This window comes from Mya arenaria, chromosome 4 (assembly GCF_026914265.1).
Source record: "Mya arenaria isolate MELC-2E11 chromosome 4, ASM2691426v1".
Lineage (NCBI taxonomy): Eukaryota > Metazoa > Mollusca > Bivalvia > Myida > Myidae > Mya > Mya arenaria.
In genome coordinates this window covers 20,890,685-20,916,864 of record NC_069125.1, presented here as the reverse complement: position 1 = coordinate 20,916,864, position 26,180 = coordinate 20,890,685, and the positions used below count along the sequence as shown (strand labels likewise).

The window sequence follows — 26,180 nt, the reverse complement described above, 5'->3', positions numbered from 1 at the left end:
AATATTTTGATTTTTTTTTTAAGTTTTATGGGTTGCCAAGTTTTAAAATATGTTTAATGTACTTGGTATGGCTTGGATGTAGATGGATACTTCTATATCTATAAGTGATAAAAAAGTCATCCATCTTCAACTAAACGCTCTTATATTTACACAAATATTTATAATAAATCAGTTATAATACATAAAATAGTACAAGGAAATTAAAATAACCCATTAAGATTAATTCAACAGAAATAATTCAATTTTCATTTTTCTGGTCAGCCTTTTCCCTCTACATTTATATGGTCAGCCTTTTAGCACAAGACAACGCGCACCTGCTAAGATAGTTCCAAAATTGCGATGTTTTGTTAAAAGAAGCCGATCTAAATAAGTTTTTCATGAAACACTAGTGTAATAAGAGAAAGGTATTACCTAAAACAATTTATGTGTAACCATTACATGTTTTATTTAACAGTGCACTGTTAAATATTGTGGAGTTACGAAGAATAAATTTTACATTATGAATCAGCCGCCTTGGGGCGCTACTTGACTTGCGTACTTAAGAATAGCGGACAAAAGCTCTATTTCATTTAACCGCGCACTTCCGTTTAAAACTGGTTCCTGGACGCTTCTGTTTGAGGTATGAAGCCGGGGACCAAATGATGCATGCCTGTCGAAAGGTAGCATAATACCTATGAACGGCACTGCTTTCGTAGTACTGTCCAAAAATTGAATTGAGTTCATTATTTTTACATTTTACCAATACATGTTAACAGCCCTTGTATATTATCTGGTTCTCACGCATTTGTTCATTAGCTACTAACAGGGGTGAGAATTACTGTAAGCAAAGATCCAAGGAATTTACACTGGGGGTCCAGGGCAGCATCTTAGTGGGCGTTTTGTGTTGTAAAGAATTTTGAGCGCCCTTAAAAATTCCTGATTTTAAGCTTTTTAAGACTATCTTTGCAAGTTGTTGAGTTAAATAAGAAGCCCCTGAGGGCCTGTGCTCTACTGTCATGGTTTTTGTGGTCAACATTGCATATTCAATATGCGAGGACAGGAGATGTAGTAAGCAATTATTTAAAGTGGTTCAAATTTTATTGCTGTAGCTTCAAAAATAAGGAAAGGTCAGGAGGTCCAAACAAGCATAATTTCAACTGTCTTGATAGAGGGCCATCATATGATGCTCCACAACAAATATCAAAGGTATGAGCCTTGTGGTTTGAAACAAGAAGAATTTGAAAGTTTTTCTTAGATAAATCTCTAAGAAACTTGTGACTCCTGAGGCAGGGCCAGTTTTGACCCTAGGGGCATAATTTTAACAATCTTTGAAGAGGACCACTGAATGATGCCTTATTCAAAATATCAAGGTTCTGGGCCTAGCGGTTTCAGACAAAAAGATTTTCAAACATTTCCCAATTTAAGTATACATAACTTTAGAACTCCTGGGGCATGGCCAGTAATGACCCCAGGGGCATAATTTGAACAAACATTCACAAGCACTGATGCTCAGACAGACGCAAGAACGACAGACCCTACATCATTGCATAAACTCTCCTGGCCTGTAGCTAATATAGCTAAAAATAGCCTTTGGCCAATACAGCTAAAAATCAACCAAGCTCTCATGGATATCGAACTACTGTACAAGTTTCATCAAAACTAAAGACTGTATTGTGTTCACTACCAATTGTTTACAGACGCATGGATGCACGGACGACGTACAACACGCCATCGCCTTTGCCCAGTAGAGCTACAAACAAGGATGGCAAAAAATCACCTAAATCCACTTACGATTCTCACCCTTGAAATTATGAAACATCTCCCTTCTTTGAAATGGATTAGAAAAGGCCAAGATGTAGCTAAATAACAAATCACAATGATATTTTTGACAACACAATTGCTATTTTCATAGGAACTGCAGAGGTTCGAGTCGCATGCATACATAAGGCCCCTGATTGATATGCCATCATTTCAAAGTCCCTCTGATCTGATCCGATGTTGTCAGTTCTTTCACATATATAATGATGACATAAAAGCAAACAAGTCAAAGAAAATGAGATTTTTATTAAAAATTAATGTATCATGTACAATCATTATTGACATTTAAGGTATCTGCCAAAGTTTTTGCTTAAAAAAAGCCAAATCGTAGCACCTGTAAAAGTCAATTAGGTGAGAAAGGTGTCCTTTTATCTCAAGACTAGCTCGAAGGAAAACTCATATCAAAAGACTTAAAATCATGACTAAGGAAAGATCATTTCCATAACAAACATGAAAGAATATCTGTTTTGGCAAAAACACTTGAAAAAAGACAAATGTAAATTTGGCACAACAAAAATACTTCCACAATGCCAGACACTCCTGGTACTAAATTATGCTCTGCGCCCCATCATGTACCATCAGACAATTGACTGGCAAAATGTGTATCCTTGGAAGTTCTGTTATCCCAACATAAGCTTTTAAGGTTCGAATCTCACCCAAATCAGATTTTTTTTGTCAATTTTATTTACTTTAAAATTCATAATACAAAACTTTGTCAGTCAATTAATTATCCAACGATACTTTGGTGGCGTTGACGATATTGAGAAAAAAAGCAATGAAATTATCTGAACCAAGTTCAATATTGATTTTGATCAAATATATCTGAATGGCAAAAAAACATGCGAGTAGTTTTGATTGAAATCCGCTGTGACCAGTGTATACTACAAGAGGGCATAGATGGCCATATATCACTCAACTGATGGGACAAAGGGTTATAAAGTTATTGATCAGACAACATGGTGGATACCTCTCGCAACAGGTGAAACTATAACACTTCCTGTTTTTTAAACGGGCTTATTAAAATATGAAAAATGTGTATTCAGTGAAAGAGTTACAAAGGGCCATAACTCTTACAATATTTAAGTTAGAGTTATATAGCTAGAAACAAAAGTGCATTTTATTACTTTGAATAAGTTCATGAAGTTTGAAGTTAAGAAAATAAAATAAATAATTTTGATAAATGGGTCACATTAGGACCATTTCTGTGAAATTATTTGTTTTATATTAATCAACATGGGGGGGAAGGAATTTGACAGTGAAACACCTATGAAATATTTCTGTGAAATTATTTTAAAATTGGTCAAATAGTTTCTGAAGAAAAGGTTTTAAAGTTTTCCATATAGACATAAAGTGAAAAGTAGCCACACCCCTGGCAGCCATGTTTTTTTTTTTACAAATCAACATGAGGTGAATGTGTTTGATATGGGGTAGCCTAAAGAATATTTCTGTGAGATTATTTTGAAATTGGGCCAAAAGTCTCTAAGAAAAAGACTTTCAAAATTGTCTTTAATATAGGGGCATACACTGAACAGTTAAGCCCCACCCCTAGCAGCCATTTTTTTACCTATCAACATGGGGAGAAGGAATTTGATAGAGGGTCACCTAAGAAAAAAAAAATTGTGAAATAATTTTAAAATCAGGCCAGTGCATTCTGAAAAGATTTTTAGTTTGCCATATAAACATAAATTTAAAAGAAGCCCCATCCCTGGTGGACATTTTTTTTTATAAACATATAGTGGAAAGATGCCCAACCCCCTGGTGGCCATGTTTTTTTATAAACATATAGTGGAAAGATGACCAATCAACATGGATCGAAGAAAATTGATACAGGGCCACCAAAGGAGTATTTCTGTGAATTCATTATGAAATCTAACCAGCGTTTTTTTAAGAACATTTTCATTTTATTTCTTTTCGGTTGCCATGGCAACCAGGGTTCTTTTTTAAATCACTTTTATTGAAATCTTGTGGAAGAGTACCACCCAAGGAACATTCCTGTGAAGTTTGGTTGAAATTGTCCCAGTGGTTTCAGAGAAAAAGTTGTTTGAAGGAAAATGTTGACGACAAACATACAACGGACAGTCACCCTATCAAAGTAGCTACGCTGAGCACTTTGTGCTCAGGTGAGCTTAATACAATAACATGCAAGCACATGTAATATAACAATCACTAACACTACAAAATAGCAAATATAAAACAAGTATGGCTAAGGAAGCTTTGTTCGGTAAAATAAGCTACATTGACAAATTGTAAAATAAACACAATAACATATCTGGTGGATAAATACATGGACTATAAATGTCAAATATATTAATAGTAAAAATTTTGTTTTCAAAGAATGCGCCTACCAGTGATAAAACCCTACAAAATCTCTAAATAGTTATTTCATGCTTGAAAAAAAAGTTGGAAAGTTAGTACATACAATTTAAAAAGTAGAAATAATACTTTCCCTACAAAAAAGCATGTTCATATAATCTATTACACAATGCTAACTCCATAACAATACTTATTAATGAAACCACATTGTTTACATATGTTACTGAAGTTTTCATCTTGATGCAACAATTTCAATTTTATTTCAATTCATGTTATCCTCTAAAACATGAACAAACCACCAGTCAGTGTATATGAAAATATCACAAAAATACCTGATCAACTACAATGTCAACTTTTAACATACCTATAAATAAAATAAATCATTGTCGGCAACCACGGTACTTTATTCTGTTATCCTTCATAAATACCGTGGGCCAATTGAATGACAAAATTTCGTTTTAATATTCTATACATGAGGCAGGGGAGAAAACTCTTCTTCCAATGAATTCGCATTTTACAATTTAATATCCTTCAATAGCACTGGAGTGTCAGTCATCTTCATTGCTTAATGCATAAGTAATGTAGCCTTTCAATCACAACTAAATACACTGTCAAATCATCTGAAGTTCTGATAAATAAATCTGGCTGTATTATAGCTATTTTGATAATTTCAAGGGCCATTATCCAGTCATGCATAAGCAAATCTGGCTGGTTTTCCAAAGGAACAGTCATTTAGTCAATATCTAACTACTGTTAAAGTTGAGTAAACATTGGGTTATAAATGGACTCTATTGTGTTCACAACCTCAATCATAGCAATTTCGACAATTTCAAGGGCCATAATCCACTCATGCATGGGAGGATCTGGTTAGTTTGAGCATCAATATTTAACTTCTGTATAAGTTTATAGAAGATCAAGATCTTTTAAACCAGTCATAGTTTTCGAAAGAAACTGAGCTCTCATGGATTCTAACTACTGTGTAACTTTGATTTAGATACAATTAAAACTAAAGACTTTATCGAGTTCAAAAGCAAATATTTATGGACTGATATATAAGGACACCAAGCCATGGCATAAGTTCTTCTGGCCTTTGGCTAGTATAGAGCTACCAAGTATAGACCCTGGATACATGTAACTGGCCATTGGTCAGATTTGACCCATAAACTTGGCTACGATCTTATGGTCATCATTTTCATATTAAATATTATAAGGATTGGTGAGAAATTGAAGGTACTTGTTCGAGTGGTAACAAATGTAAAATATGGCATTTTTTAGGTTCGGTGAATACATGAAGGTGCTAGAGTGTAAACAATGTTAAATATGGCATTGTTAATCAAGGGCAACAACTCTTGACCTACTTGTCATATCTGGCCCATAATCGAACTTGGCTGGGATCTTGTGGCCATATAAATTTTGAACAACTTTGAATAAGATATGTTCAGAAATGTTGATGTTAAAGTGGTTACAAACTAATTGTGGACAACGGACAAATGCTAACCTTAGACAACTTGGTCAGGTGAGCTAATAAATGATTGCATAGTACAGACAATGTACATGTATCAAGCCATATCTAAGTCACTTTCATAGCAATAAAGCAGTAGGCACAGTTTTCCTTGCAGCACTGAACACAATCATGTTTTAACTGGCTTTCACAAACTTAATCTGGGGTTGAGTATTCTTAGGCCTAAAACTCGTCATGTCGAGTCAAAGCATCACCAAAGTCTGTGGCCTGACTGCCAACAAAGATGTCATATTTGTCCAGAATTTCTTGTTTTGTGAGCTTGCCGTCCTGAAAATGAGAAAAAGACAGTATGTGACTATGTTTTAACAAAATGATACAGCTTTCTCAAATTATAAAAGCAAACTTGCAAATGTAAGACAAAATACAATTGTAATGTCAGAATGTAACACATGAATGATTATGATTGTAAACCAACAACAAGAAGCCCAAAAGGGCCTAAGCTCTACTGGCATGGCTTTTGTGGTCATATCAATCTACAGCATGTATGTATGGGTAAAAGGCAACAGACATATAGTTTATGTTTTGTGTTTGGGTTACCTGAAAACGTAGCACGTTCAACATCTGAGCCCAGAATTGTAAGCAGATTAGTTGCTGAACTATTTTAATATGTGCCAAGTAAAAGTCATCTGACAAAAAAAATGCTTTCAAAACTGTACTCATAGTAAAAATTTCTGTAGTTTTAAAAGTTAAAAAAAAGTTGGTCGAAAGGTCAAAGTCAAGGGAATCCTAGGACACCATTGATCAATTTGAACAAACATTCACAATCAATTGTGCTGAGATGGATGCACTAACACACAAAAATATTTTCAAACCTTTCCAGATTTATGTTTACCAAACCTGTGAACCCTGGGTTTGGCCAGTAATGACACCAGGTGCATAACTTAAACATTCACAACCAATTTTGTTAAGATGAATGCGCAAACTACAGAACTTAAAGCTAAAAAATGGCCTTTGGGCTTTTAACAAGAACAAGGCAGAGTAATTCACAAAATCAACTGCAGAAGCAATAAGCAAATTGTCTCTCAAAATCCTAGACTTGCAAATTGTCTCCCTTAACTCTAGACTTGAATTTACATGTACATGTAACCTTGGCTAAAAATAGAATTCGCTCATGCAGACCTGGCTAAAAATAGAAAGCATTTCTTTAAAACTTTCATGGCCCATAATCTAGGCATTTATGGGCGGATCTGACTGGTTTTCGAAAGGAACCGAGCTCTAATGGATATCTAGATACTGTACAAGTTTCATTGAGATACAATCAAAACTGAAGACTGTATCGTGTTCACAACCAATTGTTTACACAATAGCATTTTTTTATACTATCAAGGGCCATAATCTAGGCATGCATGGGCGGATCTGGCTGGTTTTCGAATGGAACCCAGCTCTAATGGATATTTAGATACTGTACAAGTTTCATCGAGATACAATCAAAACTGAAGACTGTATTGTGTTCACAAGCAATTGTTTACAGACGAAGGGACGCACGGATGCACATACTACGTACACATTACCATCGCATAAGCTCTTCTGGCCTTTGGCCAGTAGAGCTAAAAATGAAAGTGAAAAACTGGAAACTTATTGATCTTTATTATTTATCAAATGATTCTCTAAAGAAAGAGAACACTAAGTCCATTACTGTATAACAGTCTTCCCGAAATTGCAAATAGTCTGCCTGTCCACCGGACAAGCACGTTGGAAGTTTCAGCTGGTCCGAAAAAATATTTACCTGTCTGAACAAACATGTCATTAAATAGAACACAAAAAGTAAATTCGTTGAATTGATATCCCCCGCCTGATTGGGCTAAGTCAAGGAATGCAAATCAATTGTTGGTGAAATATATATATATAAGTTTGAGTTTGATTGCAACTGTTATATAATATATTGTTTACATAATGTAGCATTTAGAATTGACCAAGAAACCTAGTTTATGACTCTATTTGACCCAGTTCCAAACTAATCTAAGACTTCATTAAGGCAACCATTCTCATTAAGTTTCATGAAGAGTGGTCCAGATATATTGCAAAAAATATAGCCTCTAGAGTGTCCACAAGATTTTTTTAAGATTTGACCCAGTGACCTCATTTTTGACCCCACATGACCTACTAGTTTTAAACTATTCCAAGATATCATCGAGGCAAACATTCTGATTAAGTTTCATGGAAATTAGAGCAGATGTTTTGCCTCTAGAGTGTTCCCAAGATTTCTGTAAGATATGACATAGTGACCTAGTTTTTGACCCCATGTGACCAATTTTAAAACTCTTGTAAGATTTCATTAAGGCCAAATGTGAACATATCTGACTATTCAATACCATTGTTTGGTTCGGGACACAATTTTTCAGAGATTTCACCTACTGACCTGGTTTCTGACCCCATTTTACCCAGTTTCAAACTATTCAACAACAATCAAGGAAAACAGTCTGATTTAGTTTCATGAAAATCACATTGCCTCTAGTGTGTTCCCAATATTGTTTCTATGATTTGACCTATTGACCTTGTTTTTGACCCATTTGACCCACTTTTAAAACACAGTCAAAATTTAACATTCTGACCATGTTATAGTTAAATAGAAAAAATAGTTTCGGACAAGATTTGACCTAGTAACCTAATTTTTTATCACATGTGACCCAATTTAAAAGATATCCCAGAGTTCATCAAGAAAACATTCTGATCAAGTTTCATGAATATTAGACCAAACATAATGTGTTTAAAAAATTTTTTCTATGATTTGACCAAATGACCTAGTTTTTGACCCCATGTGCCCCACTTTTACAAGCGGTCCATATTTCATCAAGGGGTACATCATGACCAAGTTTGAACATAATCCGACCAATCATTTCCATTCCGGACAAAATAATTCTATTAGATATGATATAGTGACCTAGTTGTTGACCCCACATGACCATTTTTTTTAAGTGGTCCATATTACATCATGACCAATTTTAAACATTACTTGACCAATCATTACCATGATATGGTTCCGGACAATATTTTTCTAAGATTTGACCTAGTGACCTAGTTTTCGATCATATGTGATCGAGTTTTATTTACAATCAAGAGTTTATCAAGGAAAACATTCTGATTAAGTTTCATGAATATATGACCATGTATAATGCCTCTAGTGTGTTCCAAAGATTTTTCTAAGATTTGACCTAGTGACCTAGTTTTAGACCCCATGTGACCCACTTTTACAGGTGGTCGAGATTTGATCAAGGGGCACATTCTGACCAAGTTTGAACATTTTCTGATCAATGCCTACCAAGATATGGTACCGGACGGAAGGACAGATGGAATGACGGATTGACGGACAACGCCAAAACAATATCCCCCTCCCGAAACCTTCGATTCAGCGGGGGATAAAAAGACTTAAAAAATAATTTCCTGATTTAATTTACAAAAATCAACAACATATAAACACTAAATGGACATGTCGTTAAGTAAAAATATACCATTAGTCTTGCCAAAAATATTTCAACATCCCCGCCATTTAGGTGTTTTCCGGTTTTCCAATATTTCCACCAACCGTTGCCATTTTGACACCAAAGCCGAAGCATATTGAGTGCTGACGATTTTGATTGTGCCTTGTTGCAAACCAAGAACCAATCAAAACAGTTGTAATCAAATGCCGTTACAGATGGATCATATTTACTCGTTTATCTCCGACAATCAACACCATGATTCCATATCAGAAATGGTCGTCTTTTGGCAATGTTATGTGACGTCAAATATCAATGTGGGATCGATTAACTGCCGCTAAAGCAAATAATCAGTGAATACTTTTCACTTTTAGGTACCTTTTCGCTATTTATAGACGTCACAAAATAGGTCAGTCATCCGGACCGTGATTTACGAAAGAGCTGCCGGACCGGTACATTTTTGGCCGGCACATTTCGGGAAGACTTGTGTAATTTAGACTAGATAACAGTGTAAACCTGTCTTCTACACAGTTGTCCCTCCACCATTACGACCATTCAGAACCATAAACACCACAAACACACTTACACTTGACTGAGAAAAAATAAACATTAAGCAAAACATTGAATATATACATGTATATACATATGCAAACCTTCTTAAAGGTAGTCTGATTACATAATTCTATTTTTAGGTCCAGCGTTATATGGCTTGTAAATTTTGTACCTTTCAAATCCCAGTTCTCATGTTTTAAAGTATAGCATAGAAAACTGCACTGATCCACTTATTAAAATGATGGAAGAGTTAAATAATATATAGTATAGAATAAATCATGAAACTATTTGCATGTGAATAGTTTTGTACTACATTGACATATTGCTTTAACCTGCACATTATGTATAAATATTATGTATAAACAGGTTAAACAAGAGCTGTCACATTAAGTGGTGAATTCCCCCAAAGTGCCCTTCAGTTCAACGCATTTTGCAATTACTATTTATGCCTAAATTCAGGAAGATTTATCATAACTGAAAACTGTGAGGCTGAGGTGTGCTAATTTTTTTTAAATCCCTCTGTGCATAACAAAGTTACAAGCTGGACACAACCAACTACATTGTACGATAAACCTGTAAGTGTGGTCATGACATTTGTGGTAGGGACTTGGGTCTTGCACTTGACAAGTCATCTTAATGTACAAAACAAATATGCCATGTAATCTTGTCTCTGCATGACAAAGTTACAGCCCGGACACCTCCAAGCAGCATTGATGATGATAAACCTGCATGAGTGACCTTGACCTTTAAAGTAGGGACATGGGTCATTCAGTGACACGTCACCTTTATGTACTGAACACATGTACCAAGTAATTTTAACATTTCTCCTTGCATGATTAAGTTACAGCCTTAACACGGAAAACCAGACGAAAGTGCGATTTCAATAAGCCCTTCTTTGGCGGAATAATGAAAGATAGTAGGGTTGCCCTTTTCCTCTATTTTTCCTGCCTGATACATGGGTCTTGTGTGCGACACATATACATGCTATGGTGGACACTTATGCCGTATAATTTTAAAATCTAACCATGAATGAGAAAGATTATAAGTATTTTCCATGGCCGAGAGTGTAAGATAGGTTCATCCCCACCTGAGCGTAGGGTGTTTTGCGGAAACGAGGTTTACAGAGTTTCCGCAAAACACCCTGCGCGAGGGTCTGGATGAACCTATCTTACACGAGCAGCTATGGTAGATGCTTTTTCTCCCACCTCAGTTAAAAATTAAGTAAAAATGTATCTTTTGCTGGAACTCTTTTGTGCTTAGTAAAAATAATTGCGCATGGATATGCGATAATTGTGGTTGTCATGGATATGCGCGCAGCGATTTAGATGATGTTAACAGTCAAATCAGTCTTTAAATAGTTCTAAGGAGAGTGAAGCATTATTTCTTGAAAGGTGTGTGATAACTGATTTGTGGTGACATTTGAAGCGAGAAATAATTAATTAGCGTTCTAGATATTATCACAAGAAAATGTTTCCAATATGCTACAGACGACAGTCTTTAACAAGGGAGGTAACTACAATGTAAAGACCATTAAAAAGAAGTTCCATACGGGCATTTTATCTTCGCCCGTGGGCAAGATAAGGATTTCTAGCATAGCTAAATTATTGGATCTACTTATCTGATGTGGGAGAAATGGATATGACACAAACTATCATAAAGCTGCACACTCACAGATATACCATTTTTACAACTTTTTAATTTTTTGGCTTGGAAAGAGCAAATTTTTGCGTAAATATCTGCAAACCAATGATATAAGATTGCTGTCAAAAAATCAGATCGTAGATTTTCATATTTCCGTTCGAAAATTAATGTTTTATGGCTTAAACCGTTACTAATGGTTCAGGAAAAATGCATAAAACAACAATTTTTGAACTTAAATATAAAAATCTGCAATCTAATTTTTTGTCAGCAGATTTATATAACTGGTTTCCATGGATTTTTGCAAAAATTGGCTCGTTCCAAGACAAAAAATAAAAAAGTTGTCAAAACCTTCAATCTGTGAGAGTGCAGCTTTAAGTAAGGCTTTAATATATAGCAAAACATCAGACAATGAACAAGAAAGATATGGACCAGACTAAAACTGGGACAGACGACAGACCACACTAATTACAGAAGGTTGCTGCGACCCTGACCTTGAAGGTAGGGTCACGGGTATTGTGTGTAACATATCCTCATACTATGGTCACTTCAGACAAATAATTATAAAATCAGACCGTGAATGAGAAGGTATGGACTGGACAAAAAAAAGGATGGACCAACTGGTGGATAAACAGACGGACGTGACGACGTACGTGATTCTTATATACTTTAAAGGAAAGAGAATGACAATGTAGAAGGGTACAAACACAGCCATAACACGGCAATTAAAGCACCATGTGTACAGGGTGTATGCAGGGAAAAGAGGTTTCATCACATCAGTCAATATTATAAAATACAATACAAATTTACCACTAATCTTTCCAGTTAATGCCTCAGACAGTACAAAATATGCATGCCAGACCTAAGACAATTACTATAATACATTTGTCGCCATTTGTCAAGCCCGTCTAAAAAGCCTTTGACACAGAAAAAATACTCTTGCATCCAATTGCAACACAAAATAACATGGAGTAGAACAATAAGCAGATAATTTATATGATTATTATGACATAGCTGTTGGTTACGTTCTACTAAGTGTTATATTTTAAATAGACCTGCACCTCTAAATTTATCTTGTACTCAATTTATCAATGTACTATCAACAGTACTCATTTTGACTTCAAAATGTGACCTTGACCTTCGAGGTATAGTCCTGGGTCTTGTGCCAGACATGCCACTTTATCATGGTAAATCTTCGTGGCAAATTTTTGCAAGCATGGTCAACATACAGGCCAGACAAGCATCATTTTAACCTTTGACCTCTAAGCGTGGCCTTGACCTTTGGGGTACAGACCTAGGTCTTGTACGCTACAAGCCACTTCATTATGGTGAACCTGATGATTTCAACCTTTGACCTCTAAGCATGACCCTCACCTTGGTCTCGTGCATGACAAGCCATCTCATCATGGTGAACCTTCAAAGCAAGTTTTTTTATAATTCTATAATGCATGGTCAAGTTTAAGCACCGGACAAGGATCATTTCAACCTATGATCTCTTAGCGTGACCTTGATCTTTGAGGTACAGACAGGTCTTGTGTGCAAAACTCCACCTATCATGGTGGTAAGTTTTTTGAAAAACCTAAATGCATAGCCAAGATACAGCACGGACAAGGTTTGGTCAGTACAAGTTGACGCGTGTACAAAGAATTGCCATTGTGAGAACTATGTCTCTCTCACCACACACAGGCTTTACAATAAAAAAGGTATAAAAGGTCCTTATTGGAAGGTGCATGCAAATACTTTTTGTTTCAATATTCTCAAATTACTAAGTGACAATATTGTCAACCACTAGTTACATCCATGCAAATAATATCATACTGCAAACACCAGTTAACCACACAAACCTCTTTACAAAGCATTATAAAAGTATACTGTTGCACAAACCTTATTAGCATCAGCCTCATATATCAAATGCTTAGCTTCTGCTTCTGAATGGTCATAATTAGGGGGAATTATCCAGTTTTTCACTTCATCACGATCCATAACTCCATCTCCATTTGTGTCTCGGTAAGTGGAGAACTGAGTTCGCTCTCCTTTCACCCACTCAGGTTCCTCCTCCTCCTTGTTTGGCCACATGTCGCCTACAAACAACCCACACTCAACATGAAATCAAAACTCATTAATATCTCATGTTTTGGTGCATGTAGCCCATGCAAACAGTTACCTTCAGTTTGAGACATTGGTACAACTAACATTAATTTTGAAATGCATTTAAATTGCTAAAAAATGTTCTAAAATCCTAGCAAAAGCATCAAGACCAATGCCTAGACCTGAAGGAAACTGCTACACTTGACCACTGTGCACACTGAGCTAAAATAAGCCATAAATCACCAACCCCATCAGTGTCTGACACAGAGACTAGGTGTTTTGCCTCCGAGTCGCTGATATCATAATTCTCCGGAATGATCCACTGGCGGACCTCCTCTAGATCCAGATGTCCATCGTGGTCCCGGTCCCGGAAATTGATGAACTGCATCCGCTCAGACTCCACCCAGTCAGGTGTGCCGTCTTCATTGGCATCATCATCACCCTCATCATCGTCATCTTCATCATCCTCATCGTATATATCAGCTATTTGCAAGTCAGCAATGTTTATCAAATCACTATACAAATCAGTGATAATAAGTTAATTTTATATCTACCCGGTAATAAGAAACACCGCAATGCGGTTTTCAATACAGTCCTACAGTTTATGCCAGGTTTCTGGATTTTAGCCCATTTTCAAAGCCTCACTTCACAGCTTAGTGTTTATTATGCATGTAACTGCGATAAACAATTTCTGTCAGCAGGGGCCCATTAACCATTCTGCCCTGGTCAGTTTTGTGGTCAGAAGGATATTAATCAGAGTACAACTTCAGTGTGATTTCTGCACAAAAAGTCATGATGACTATAGAAAAGCAATCATTTACTTTAGTTTCAAACTATTCTTGGAAATATTTTAAAAAAAATACCATAACCATTGATTTCATGGCAACAAAATGAAACATTGAAGTACATAGAAAAAAAATATTCAGTGATGTATCATTTGATCTGCCATCAAATTTCAAATAGAACAACTTTATATATGGGATTCTTATTTATACTTCCATTAAAATAACATAAGCTGTCTACTTACTATAAAAATATCAATATTAACCCAATTATACTCATCTACAATTGAATGAAAGAATAGATATTTATGATTTATATAATGTATTACATGTACCGTATTATATCATGCATAGGACGCACTTTTTTTACCCCCAATTATCGTCTTAAAAATGGCCTGCGTCCTTTTTATGCTATTAGAATTTCATCTCTTTTTTCCAAGTCCATTTCAGGTCGAAAATATCGGACCGGGGAAGAACGCGGTAATAGTAAGTATCTGTACTGTGTGGCACCGACGTGAACAACTGACATAGGTAAAATCATGCAAGTTAACACACGCAGAAATATATTGAATGTTTACTTTAAAATGATTTATTGAGAAATAAATTGAAAACAAACACGAGTGTTTACTTTTTTACAAAAGGGACGCTACTCATAAAATCGATGTGAGTCAGCACTTTAACTGGATTGAGTTATAACGGCAACGGAAAATCGGGAAAGGAGGTATTTATCAATTAATCGTTGTTCATGATTTTAATGTTTCGATATTTTACAAAACATTTTGTTGTATGTTACTGTTTTAAAAAAATAATAAAGGAATGTGCATAACGCAAAGTAGCATTATTGTCACTATCAAATCTTTTCAAATGTGCGAAGGTGTGAAAAACACCCGCTGTCTGTCATTAGAAAAACATCAATAGAACGAACTATTGCGATGGTAATACCGTATTGTTGTTTGTTCGCACTTTACCCGAGGTGCCTTATGCTGGCAAGGCTAATTACCGACACGCAATAATTATGCTCACATGCTTTAATCCGCGCAGCGACAACCCCTATCAAAACAATCATTAGTTTTGACAATACACTGTTTTGCAACGGTTGACTGTCATTCAGAAGGCATGTCTGGAGATGCAACGGTTGACTGTCAGTCAGAACTAGTCTATTAAAGCATTTGTATAAGTCTTATATTATGCGTGAATGTTCTCAAAATGTCAAGACATATATCATTGTTGTGTACGTTTAATTACCGAAATACGACGATAATTATCGAAATACACAAGACACTTATCGAAATATGCCTTTTATACAATTTTTGTTTGTTTTATTACTTCAATATGTTATAAATACTTTACCAACCTCAATTTTTCCGCTCCGATTTTGACATTTTTCCGCTGCGTCCTATCTTATATATTAAGGGGTTTTACCCGTTTTCTCAACGATATTTTTGCCTGCGTCCTATCTATGCTAGCGTCCTATACATGATATAATATGGTATAAATATATTTATCCGTGTCAATCAAGCAGTTATAACAAAGTTTGTTATGTATAGGAGATATTATGATAGGACGCTTTTCTGGTGACCTGTATCATGTCGATTTCGATGTGTAAACACGGATACATGTTTACTCACGGAACGAGACGTGATGCAGGTCACCAGAAAAGCACCCTATTATAATATTCCATTTATTATATACCTGCCTATCTAGTTATTCCTTTTTATTTTTCGGTCAAAACATGGACTGGCTTATGTGTATGAATGTGTTACGTACTTTTGTGTATTGAAGTCAAGAGAGGCTACTACAGCGAAACGAAGTTAGAAGTTACAGAATTCACTTTAGGCCACAACAAATTGATCATTTGTTCTACGGATTTTGCCCAAAAAAAGTAGGAGCGAGCGAGCGAAAAAAAAATTAAAATACTTTTTTTTAAATTTCAGGCAATTCAGAGGCGAGCGCAAGGCGAAAAATTAAAAAAATATATAAAAAGTTTATTTCTTACCAAATATATCATGCAATATGTCAAGAAATGCCTTTTAATTGCAAACATAGGTTCTTAGTTTAAATATAAATTAAAAGGTTTTGATTGTATCACATGAAAATCTGTCTCAATATATAAAAAAATGGCAATAAGATCCAGTGCTTTACTATTAACTTCAATTTAAGCATGGATATATTGTAAAGACAACATTCCTCAAAGTAACGTGCAATTATTCGAAGACCAACAAGAAAACTATTGTATTCATCCCGTAACTTAATACTATCACAAAAGAATTTTTTTTTAGACTAGTAAGAGTAATTCATCATTTGAGCATTTTCAAAAATTGGGTCAGGTCTATATTTGAACCTCTTGAAGCAAATGATAAGGTTGTAGTGACTTTGACATTGAGAATTAAAGACTGAGAAATGCATTTTAGAATTTAAAAAATAACTCACCGAAACATGTTCATTTGTTGTAAGTCGAGTGTCCGTGTATTTTAATATAAGTTTTGCACTCAAAATCTGATTTAGTTATTATTTAACACTAAATTTTGAGTACAAAACAATGAATTACTTAAAACACACATAAATAATTATTGCCTTCGACGCTGTGAAACTGTTGTTGTTTACTGAAGACTATAATCCATTGACTATGACACTGATTTTCAATTAAAAATGTGTATTTTACATTTACGAAAACTGAAAGTATCCTGCAAATTAATACCGGAAATAAATAACAACAGTGCGTCCTGCAAAATATTCCCGACGAAAAACACTGTCAACATATATCGGCTGTTTTGCGGTTACCCGGACCTGATTTTGTCCTGACACGAGGAAAGTTTGCTCGCGGGGAATGAAAGCTGGAAATACCTCCAAAAAAGGGCGAAGTCGACGTTGCAGGTTTAAATTTTAAGTTAAAAAAAACTTCAGAAAATAGAGGAAATTCAGAAGTAAAAAAAATAATAATATGCGCGGCGCGGCCAAATAGTATGTGCGGGCGCAAAAAAAAAGTTTTTTTTATTTTTTTTTCGTTTTTCGAATTTTAGGTGCGGCAAATCCGACGAACAAATGATCAATTTGTTGTGGCCTTATTGCGCAAAACAAGAAGAAAATGTTTTAAATTTTAGCAAACTTAACAAATTGCTCTTATGAAAACAATTATTTAATGTCACAGCACAAAAAACAACAACAACCAAAAAACAGTACTTATGTTACGAGTATACAATAATCGTGATTTCCTGTTGATGTAACTCGGCCGTTTTTAACAAAGTGAACATTCGTGGGATTTTTTGACGATCATTATATGCAGAATTGAGGGAAGTTCTTGAGTCAATTGCTATTTCTAACGATGACACGAATTCGCCTTGTTCTTTGTATTGACGAGCTGCTCATGTTTATGATAATGGTACAATTCATTAACCTTGAAATGGTAAACATCTAGCTGTCTAGATACTGATAGATTGGAAGTGTTCTCTGCTAAGACCTTCGTGCTTATCTTCATGTTTCTTTGAAGAACCATGTTCCTGAATATTTACATGCCTCTGGAGCGCGAGTCAAGTTAGATAAATTTATCTATTTATCATAGCAATATCATCCAATTGCAAACAATCTCATAATTATGATGTCCAAAGTTTGTAAACTCTGAAGTCATCGCTTGGATTGAGGTTCGTATGTTTTCCTGTGAAATACATTTTTGATTAAGTTATAATAAGCAGAGTGGAATTCAGACTACCATATTTTTGATATGCATTCAATAACGTTGGGATTTATTATGGGAATATAATAATAATAATATTAATAATAATAATAACAATAATAATAACTATAATAATAACAAGAGATGTTTGTCAAACATTATGCCCCCCCTGAGCGCAATGTTGTCAGGATTATACGGAAATTGAATGAAATATGCATGGACCGAAATGACAGCTGATTTGTCACTGACATTGGATGCCGTTAAGGCAGTTTTAAGATAATGACCATTCAAAGTGTGAGGATAGAGTGTGTTATGACCATGACCTTTGACTCTATGACCTCAAAATCCATAGGAGTCATCAGCTGGTCACCAAAAACCTGAATGTCAAGATTGAGGGCCATGGGTGCAGGCATTGTCAAGTTATCACACAGACAAGCTTTTTTCGTTCAATGTCACTGTGACCTTGATCTTTGACCTGATGACCCCTAAATTCTTAAGGGGTCATCTACAGGTCAGATGCAACTCCAAGTCAAGTTTGAGGGCCATGGGTGCAGGCATTGTCGAGATATCACTCGGACAACCTTCTACCATTTAAGGTCACTGTGACCTTGACCTTTGACCCCTTAAATCAATAAGGGTCATCAACTGGTCAGATCCAACATCCATGTAAAGTTTGATGATCATAGATTCAGGCATGGTTGAGATATCACAAGGAGAAGACTGTGACCTTGACCTTTGACCCCTAAAATCAATAGGGGTCATCTACTGGTCAGGCCCAACATCTCAAGTCATGTTTGAGGGCCATGGGTGCAGGCATCGTTGAGTTATCACTGTGACAACCTTTTATCATTCAAGGTCACTGTGACCTTTACCTTTGGCCCAATGACCCCTAAAATCCAGGCCCAACCTCCAAGTCAAGTTTGAGGGCCATGGGTGTAGGCATTGTCGAGTTATCACTCGGACAACCTTATACCATTCCAGGTCACTGTGACTTTGACCTTTGGCCCTATGACCCCCAAAAACCCCAAAACCATAGGGGTCATCTACTGGTCAGGCCCAACCTCCAAGTCAAGTTTGAGGGCCATGGGTGTAGGCATTGTTGAGTTATCACTCGGACAACCTTATACCATTCCAGGTCACTGTGACTTTGACCTTTGGCCCTATGACCCCCAAAAACCATAGGGGTTATCTACTGGTCAGGCCCAACCTCCAAGTCAAGTTTGAGGGCCATGGGTGCAGGCATTGTCGAATTATCACTCGGACAACCTTTTACCATTCAAGGTCACTGTGACTTTGGCCTGATGACCCCCTAAAACAAAAGGGATCATCTACTGGTCAGGCCTAAGTTCCATATCAAGTTTGATAACCATAGGTCTAGGCATTGTTGAGTTATCACTCATACAAGCTTTAAAATTATTTTACCATTAAAGGTCACTATGACCTTGACATTTGACCAGATGAGGCCTAAAATCAATAGGGGTCATCTACTGGTCAGACCCAACCTTCATGTCAAGTTTGATGACCATACATTAAGGTATTTTTGAGTTATCACTTGGACAAGCTATGGTCTACCGACGGACGGACGGACCAACCTACCGACATGTGCAAAGCAATATACCCCTCTTCTTCGAAGGGGGGAATAATAATAATAATAATAATAATAATAATAATAATAATAATAATAACAACTATGATATAGAAAAATTATTCATAAGCATTCAATTCAATAATGATGTTATTATAATAATCAGATGTGCATAAGTTGATATCAAACTACTAAATTTATCAAGTAAGTGATGAAATACCAAGAAAAAACTTCTAACATAAAATAGCCCAAATCTCTAGACAAGAACAGCTATTAAGCTCAAATTAGTCAGGCAAACAGCTCCCAGCGGGATGGGGTCAAGTGATCAGTTTACAGCTATGGTAGATTAGTTCCACCAATAAAGCAGAGCATCATCTTGATGCTCAGGAGCGGCATAAACTGTAGGACTGAATAATTGACTAAAGAACTTCGGCCTTTGTTGTGAGATTCAGTTTCTACTGTTATTCTTATTTTAAGTAACAGTGACCTTGACCTATAGGCCCCAAATGCTAACCCTTGAATATAGACTCTTCTTACATACCAAGTTTGGTCACTGTGTTTTTTTAGTTAACAGTGACCTTGACCTTGACGCTATAACATGTTTCGTTGCAATATGTCAACCCTAACTTAAGTTATTCAGTACCAACAGTTTTATTTTTTTTAGCAGTGACCTTGACCTTGACCCTAGGGGCCCCAAACACAATCCCATAAAGTGCTCCATAAACTCTTCCTATATACCAAGTTTGGTCACAATATGTTGACCCTAAATAAACCCTAGGGAGCCCCAAACGCAATCCTATAAAAGGTCTCCATAATATCTATATGTCAAACCTAACTAAAATAATTTGATACCAAAGGTAAGTCTGATGCCGCCTGCCTGCCTGGCAGCCAGCCCTACCCCAAACATTGACATATGTCATTCTAATAACTTCGTGAAAACCTGGTCAAAATATTATACATCAGAACATGTACTTCTTTATTTTTAGTATTAGAAAATGTCGGTTTGCAAATGTTGATCGGTCAATAGACAAAGGGGGTCATTTTATTGAGAATCTTGGACTGTTGAAATTTGTTTCTAGGTACTCATTGCTCAATCGTTGGCAACCAAGGTACTTTTCTTCCGTTTCACTTCATAAATACCGTGGGACAATTGACTGACAAAATCACGTTTTAATGAATATGCATGAGGCAGGAGAGACATCTCTTCTTCCAATAAATTTGCATGTTTCACTCAAATATTGTACAATAACTGGACAGTGTCAGTAGCCTCCATGGCCATGTGGTCTTGACTACTGCCAATTATTATTGTATTGAGATGGCGGACACGGTTCAACTCTGGCAATCGCCAGAATATTTTTTAAGCGCAAAGCATCTGGTACTTTACGGAACCAATGAAACTGCCTCATTAATTATTCATGATTACGAGATTTTCCTAGCCAAATTGCCAACTGTACACAATGAAGCATAGCTGTGTGTATCGGGAGTACCAGAGGATGTCATTGCTCAGGACTTGATAAAACACCTCATAGTCTTGTCAGCTTAATAACTCAAAAAAACTTCAGTGGTAGGTTGCCATTGACCAGTAGATAACCCCTTTTATTTTTGAGGTCAGAATGTCAAAGGTCAAGTTAGGAAATTATGGTGCACACACTTAATCAAAAATGGTTTGACCTAGGACCATAAAACTTCAGAAGTAGGTTGTCCATGGCCAGTAGATGACCCCTTTTGTTATTAAGCTCAGCAGATCAAAAACAACAAACTTAGGACTTTTAACTTGATCCACTGAATAACTCAGAACAGTTTGACATAGGACCATGAAACTTCAGTGGTAAGTTGCCCCTTTAGATGAACCCTTTTTAGGCTGTAGGCTGCTAGACCTGCAGACTTTAATAACCGTATCTCGGAAATGGCATCGGCAGATCGACATTACATTTTTCACTTTTGGCGAATAAATGCGCGCAAGGGACGTATCAACCCCAGGGCAGTTAGAACTGCGTTGGTCAACAACCTAATTTACATTAACAGTTACGTCGAAAATAAGTAAGCAATCTGCTTCAATTGCTACGGACTGCGTTCTGCATATCAATGAGCTAACTAAAAGTAGCGCAGTTATGTGATTTCAATCTTTGTTATGCGGTTAATATAGTTTGAATAAGCTGCGTTTTGCGTAATATAACGTGATTAAAATTGTACAAAAAGCAATTATTTCAATATCGGCGAGTTACATGATGATGCAATTAAATGCTATTTCCCAGCAAGCAAGGATAAATGGGTCCCATATGGGATGAATCTGGGCAAAAAGCACAAATGGGGCCCATGTGGGACCCATATGGTTGAGAAATCCCAGATGGGACCCATATAGCTGCTCATCTATATTAATTGGATACACAAAGGGAAACGAAGATCATTGTTATATGAAAATATGTAAAGATCGATACTATGGGGAAAAAAGTGCATTAAATCATGCATCGGCTTCATATCTTTTGCCATGATATGCCCCAGATAGGTCCCATATGGGTCCCATATACTCGGTATATCATTATAGTAGGGCAGTGTTAGATGGTTAGGCACGATGTTGTGGCGAAGATACATAAATACACAAGGAACAGATATTTTTCCGTAATTTCATTTTTTTATAACTTCTTAAATATAAACCGTATGCAGTTGTGTTTTTAGTAGCAATTTAGTCACAAATTAAAAAAAAAATAAGCGGAAAATTTGACACGTGATATTTTATCAACGCGCGAATGATAAACGTGATTGAGTGAAAAACAATGGTTAAAAGGCATCTTTAAAGAAAAGGTAAAGGTTCTTATTTAACTTTAAAAGCAAGTTGTATATATATTTATAGTATTTTGATTTTAAACAAGTGAATTACTGATGACTTTCATGTAGAAGTATTGTTTGTGCTATGATTTTGTAACTTGTCATATAATTTCGCGATAATATCGATATAAATTATTAAGGCATTCGGGATGGCAGATGGCTTAACAAAACAAAACTAAAAAAAACGACAAATTAATGGTTCATGCAGCTGTGGGAAACCTATTTACATATAGACCTCCAAAGAGACTTTAACATATTCTTTTCTCTTGAATAGGTGGGTTCTGACAATCATTAATCTTTAATCCAATTTTAAAGCGCACCAAGGAGGCTGTACGAGGATGTGAGCGAGGATGAACAGCCTGCCACTGCTGCTAATGGTGATGATGAGGATGATGGCCAAGAGGGTAAATAGGAAATTTTAATGGAATGTAAAATGATTTTCATAATTGAACCTTGCATCTTTTTATTATTATAAACATTAACAAACAGCCAATCACATTATTGGTTTAATGGTTCACTATATATTACCTGAAGTGTCTTGTTTCAATTTTTATTTTTGACAGAATGTTATTTGTTCCTGATGGGGACACATGGATCTTTGTGATGTTGGAAGACCAGCAGGAGCAATTGCTACAGCAAACGCGGCTCCTGCATCTCATCCTGGTAAGAGGTTCAGCACAAGATGCAGTTCCAAGTGAGTTGCCAGAGGGGATATCTTTCCCCCTTAAAACTGTGGAGGATTTGGCAGCCTTGAAAGAGCGAAAGTCACAAGCGAATGCTGCAACATCCGTTGTAAGTTTCTCAAACATAGTTGACTGATTTTTTTTTTATTAGGTGTCTTTAAATTTAAAAATACATAATTTGAGCTTTAATATTCAGATTTGTTTTTGAAACGTGATATGATCAATATAAGGGCAGGCACAAAAACCAAGCCAGTACTAGGGGGCGCTGACAGTGCTTCAAATTTTAATATTTAATTGTACCACATTGAGTGTGATACTATGGTTCTGCTTGAAGTTTTTACTAGGGATGGAAGCGAATATCCGAGTATCCGGATATCCGAATATCACGCAAGTATTCGGATACCAAAATGGGTATTCAAATATTCGTTAAGAATTTCAATGAAATAGCTTAGCAGAGACATAGATGAAATATTTCAGGTGATCAACAGTGTCTGTCGCGAAGCGGGTATGTGTCACAAATCGTCTGCTACTTGGGTGTTTGCACAAGGCGTGATATTGTGTCCTTGTGCAGCACCCTGTGAAGTTCTATGACCTTGGTTACAATGACAAGTGTTGTTTTATGATCTCAGATGTGCTTAATTGACACTAATTGGCACTAGTTGATATTAAACGGATTGATCATTAATCCGTAGGAATTGATCGTCCAATCATGATGGACGACGACGTGCTGAAACGGGCTGACCAAGACCTCATTCTTCGTGACCACGATTGGGCCGTCGTCAGGGAACTCTCCATGTTCTCGAGCCATTCACGTCCGTAACTACGTTCATGGGTAGAGACAAGGACGTGTCCATCAGGGAGTTATTCCCGATAGTTTCCAGCCTTTTCAACAATGTCCTGTATCCGAACAACGATGACTCATCCCTGGTTGCGTCGGTCAAGAACACTCTGCATGACGAAATCACTGCGAGATTCCAGCCTTTCACGGAGTATGCAGCTGAGTCCCTCCCCATGCTGACTTCCTTATTGGACCCGCGCTATAAGAAGCTGAGTTTCCTCACAAGACAGTTGCGCCGGAAGACTCAACAGGTACTTGAGGGCCTGCTCGATGACGTTCCACTAAAGGTCATTGCTTCCTCGGCTCGACTTCATGGTTACGTCACCGGAGTCGGTGGTCGATGACGATCTTCAGTTGTACCTGGCAGTGAAGATCGACGGAGTCGTGGCGGCGCAATAAGGCCAGGTTCCCCAAAGTGGCGCACGTGGCGCGCAGTGTCCTCGCCGTAATGGCTACCTCTGTTCCATCCGAACGAGTGTTCTCATTCACCGGTCTGGTACTGAGCAAAATTAGAAATCACCTCAACAGTAACATGGTGGACGCTATCTTGTTTCTGAACAATGTGTTCGATTAAGTGCGACATCAAATGAAAACTGTTGTGAAGTATTCAAACATTTCGGACTTGAAAGTAGTGTGTGTACAGTGTTAAATTAAATTATCAAATATTTAAATGATTTATTTCCTGTTTAGTATTTATTCACGTTTTATTTTGTGTAGTGTATTTTATTTTTCATACGATATGTAAACATGTTTAGTTTATTGATGAATAAAAAAAGTACACCCATGTAAATAAAGAAAAATCAGATCGTCTTTTTGTCTTCTTATCTTTTTTGCAATTATTTCCTTCATTACAAAATACCGCAGAAATAGTAGGTATTGCATTAAATCAAACAATGTAATGAAATAAAATTACAATCGACTATCAAATAATCAAAGCGTCATTTAACATGAAACCTGCTGATAAATAACAAACTCGAAAGCACGTGGCAGTAACCAAGCAACCACCCCGGCCGAAGTGACTATCAAATTCGCGAGGTGTTTATGTGGTATTCATCATGAGTTTTATGACGTAAAATGAGTTGTTTAGCTTTGATTATAACATTATAAATTATTAAGACTGAGAAAGAATGAATGAAAAAGTGAAATTGCCATATGACGAATTATAAATTAAGTGGACAATTATGTCAAATAACAGAAGGTGGGTGACATATAATAGGAAATTTACTTATTATGAAAACAATTTGATATGAGTATCCGGATAGTATTCGAATACTTGATACAAATATCCGGACACCGATTTGGTATCCAGTTTCCATCCCTAGTTTTTACTGTTTTGCAGTTATATGTGGATTTACAGGTATTTTAATGCACAACTTTTTGTTCAAGGTAAAATACTTGGCAGAATATGGTGGAAGTGACACAGTGTACACGGTTTCCGGATAATGAAGACGGTGTTGAAAACAAATCTGGCCCGCCAATACAACCTAACGGGAACCAAACAAAAAAAGTTAACTGGACAGACTCCACTTGATAAACATCCTTTTCAGTAGGTGCTTTTGTTGTTGTATATATTAAGGTGTGCTAAATGAAACTAACTATGCTGTGCATATACATCAATGGATTTTTAAAAAAAATATAATGGAGTATTAGTATTAAAAAATGACAAACTTTTTAAGATACCTATGTAAATTTATCTGCCTAGCTAAAATTACCATATATAGTTGACGATAAAATGCTGCTTATTTATTACTAAACATTTGATAATCACTTTGATGAAATAACTGTCTCGCATATTCATCTATCCACTAACACTATTTACAGGATGTCTACAATTGAACCCAGCAACACGCTCTTCAGGTCTTGTAACCGCAAGGAAATGGAGGGGGCCATTCAGAAGTGGCTTTCTGAGCCGGTCGTGTGGTTGGCCGGTCACCCCGATGCTTCCTGAGTAGAATGTTGACTTATTTACTTACCAAAAAATTTTGGATTTACGACTCAGTTTAACCAACAAAAATTGTCAGAATCACTGTTTATTTTGTGACATAGGTTGAGGGCATTATTAAGATACATATACATCCAACATACAGGGGATAAATAGTATTTGGGTGATTAGATCCAGAGGTATTTGACGTTGTAGAAGGAAGTCTAAAACATAACCTAATTAATATGTCCAATGCATTTTGTTGGGATGCATTTGGTTAGGCTGGCATATCCTGGAAGTAAATTTAATATGCCTAAGTCAAGTTCAAATTGTAGAGTAGATTTAACTAAAATTCCTAAATGCTTTATCCGTGGCAGTGCATTTTTTTTGAAACCAAAGCTCCAGATAAGGTTTATATGATATTGAGAATTACTCCATACCTTATACGTATATATTTGGCGTATTACACATTTCAGGTAACTTATACTATATGATCTAATTGAGAAACAACATAAAACTCTAAAAGTTTTTCCAAAGGAAATTATGAGC

General features: G+C 36.2%; 1 protein-coding gene across 3 annotated transcripts in view; it reads right to left on the bottom strand.

The window, feature by feature from the left end:
• Nucleotides 1-2,028: 2,028 nt before the first annotated feature.
• The window catches only part of LOC128230404 (calumenin-like), a 60,261-nt gene continuing 36,109 nt past the window's right edge, over nucleotides 2,029-26,180 (bottom strand). Inside the window, exons 7-8 of one of the 3 annotated variants that reach the window (XM_052942633.1) lie at nucleotides 13,574-13,809; nucleotides 2,029-5,899 (exon numbers count right to left, since the gene is read on the bottom strand). In XM_052942633.1, coding sequence (XP_052798593.1) covers nucleotides 5,795-5,899; nucleotides 13,574-13,809 — 341 coding nt within the window. In that variant the 3' untranslated portion in view covers nucleotides 2,029-5,794. Of the gene's footprint in view, nucleotides 5,900-13,122; nucleotides 13,320-13,573; nucleotides 13,810-22,635; nucleotides 25,655-26,180 lie in introns of those variants that run through there. The other 2 variants (XM_052942634.1, XM_052942635.1) reach the window with 2 other exon arrangements.